The sequence below is a fragment of the Loa loa genome, assembly GCF_000183805.2.
Source record: "Loa loa unplaced genomic scaffold supercont3.2, whole genome shotgun sequence".
NCBI lineage: Eukaryota > Metazoa > Nematoda > Chromadorea > Rhabditida > Onchocercidae > Loa > Loa loa.
Window position 1 is genome coordinate 588234 of NW_018108182.1, and position 2808 is coordinate 591041.

General features: G+C 28.0%; 1 protein-coding gene across 1 annotated transcript; it reads right to left on the reverse strand.

The window, feature by feature from the left end:
* Positions 1-313: 313 nt before the first annotated feature.
* On the reverse strand, positions 314-915 carry LOAG_14292 (hypothetical protein; the record flags this gene model as incomplete). The annotated part of the gene is made up of 2 exons (XM_003149789.1): positions 314-498; positions 714-915. The coding sequence occupies 2 exons, from the start codon at positions 913-915 to the stop codon at positions 314-316; spliced, it is 387 nt and encodes a 128-aa protein (XP_003149837.1).
* Between the last annotated feature and the right edge of the window lie 1893 nt (positions 916-2808).

A 2808-nucleotide genomic window follows, 5' to 3' on the forward strand; every position in this document is an offset into this window, starting at 1 on the left:
ATTATTATTATTATTATTATTAATTATTATTATCGTTAATTACTTATTTATTATTATCTAATCATATTCCGTGATGTTTTACTTAAACTACTTAATGTTCTTAAACAGCAGCTTGACTGAATATGTTCTCTAAAGCCGATAAAAGTACTACTTATTAGTTACCAGTGATCGGATGAACTAAGTCAACGAGAACTCAATAAATAGATATTCGGTTGGTTTATCGTTAATATTACCAATCTTTTTCAAGAAGTACCATGCTATCAAATAAATATCGAATGGCGCAATTGTCAATGCTGATGGGCATCTTAAGGAACTAACGTTCTGTGGAATAAAAGTTGAGAGTACGGAAATAAATTGTTTCGTCGTTATTAAAACCGATAAGTTTGAAGATTTTTTCAGTTCCATTTTCTTGTTCGATTCTATTCGCATCAATAAGAATTGGTGATTGCTGCTTACCCGTATGACATAAGTTTTCACTACTGCGACAATTCTTGATATCTCAAACAAACATATGCTATTCTTAGTTTGCCTTCCAATTTTTTAAATCAAATTTTCATTTACTGAATTATTTATCATCTTCCATTCATTCCTTTCAATTTCTCTCCAGAATTAGTTTTAATTATGTTAAGATTCATTTCATTTCGTTAAGATCATCAAAAGTCATTCGGTTTCAGTTCGAAGCACTTAAATCTACCGAGGTGTGATCATCATACCAAATGCAGCTGTACTAAACTTTCCATTTTCATTATTAAGAAGGATGATGCATAAAGTTATTCCAGTGTCCAAAAGACTACTTTCCCTTTTGAAATGAATTTTAACGCTTATTGCTGAGATATCACGGGAGAATACCATTGCAGAATCTATGCGAATTATGCTAGTGCTTGATTTTCTATCAATTATTTCATCAAGGATCATAAGAAATGACTAAATTCTTTACTATCTAAGCAGAAGCAGTAGTTTGAACAAATTACAACCATTTTAAAAAATTACAATTTAAGGATATAATTGTACATATAATGGAAAGATTCGACAAACAATTCCAAATAACTTTCCTGAAATAATATAAATTTCATCCTGAATATTCCGAACAAATAAAATTTCGAAATCATATGAATAAACAATTTTTTCAAAACGTTATTCAAGTCACATAAAAATCTATTTGTCATAATCATCATCAAGTGCACAATTAGTTGATCGATAATTAAACTAGGAAGTTTTTTATTGAACATACGAATACATACATCAAAAGATAAGTGGAAAAGAAAAGAGAATAAGGATAAAAATGGGTAAAATAAGCCATACAACGAGTAACACTTATCACAATTAGTTTAATGATCAGGTGTTATCGCAACACCTGTGATCAGGTGTTTTTCTGATAGCAAACTGTCACTGCTAACAGATCAATCACTCTCTACAACTTTTCACTTGTTTCTAATCACCGACCTGATCAACCTGCTCATGACGAAACAATAAGTAAAAACTGCCGTTTAAATAGTTTCATTATTTTATATTTGGATGAATAATTTATTTTGATCTGAATTTTTTCACAAATTGAATGAGAGGCCGAAAAATGTAAATTACAATATTTCGGTCAACTCAAACATAAATGACATTAAATGTGGACTGCTTGATGACACTAAGTTATGATCATTGTATAACTATGCTAATTTATACACTTTAAATTATCCGATGGAACATTCATAACTTTGGAAAATAATCCAATTAGTTATTTCACCTTTATCATAGATAATACAGTTCAGTTGAAACAGTTGGAAATGATACTACTATCCATCGTACTTATCTATATATTGGTATCAAATTGAAGTGCTATAGATAAAAATCAGGTTGAGTTGCAATTAGTAAATTTTCTATCAATCGAATATTTCTTTTTATCATTGTATTGCATATAAACGGTCATATATTAGGTTATATAAATTTTTGAAAATCTTTTTCAAAAGATTTAATTTAAAAGAAAAAAAAAATGGGTTGGGTAGATTGTGCTATGAAAATTTCACTTCTTTTCATTCATTTTCTTATTTCTCTTTTTCATTTTTCAAACAATCCATTATATTTATTCATTCGATAAGAATTTCAATGTTTTTCTTTCTTTTCCGTTTAATAGTTCAATATTTGGTATCAAATATCCAAATTTTTGACAACAAAAATGAAATTGTTTTCTTTAACAATGATCTCAGTAATCCCATGTATTTGCATTTAAATTTTATCTTGAAATTCGCTACTGCAAAGCATATGTCTCTTTTAGAAAGAAGATGAAAATAAAGAGACAATTTCAGAATAAACTCTAAGGAAATTAATTAATTAGAAGATTCTTTTCATTTTAACTTTTATATTTTGTCAAATTTTCAAAAAGTTCATTGTACTAAAACACTCTAAAAAATCAAAAATTTTGTTTTTTCTATCGTTTTCGATTTATTTACGTTGCATTTGTTGAAAGTGTAATTTGGAAAAATAATGAAGTAACAAATGTCTAATTAATTATGGGTTGTTTTTGATTAATTGCTTCTTCATAATTTTGGTTTAACAGGCTTCCTCTTAAAATTGCAGATAAAATTTGAACTAAAAAATCGATATTTAAACCTTTCCCACAATTCCACACTTATCAAAAAACAAATCGTTTTTCAAATCTTATGGATTTCTCATACAATTTTTTTGGTTTCACCGAAATATTCTTTAGTTTGAGCAAATTTTTCTTCGACTTACTCTGAAAAGACTCAATTCTTTAGAAAACAAGAGAGAGAGAGAGAGAGGAGGAGAGAGAGAGAAGAAGAAGAAGAGAGGAGGTAGTTA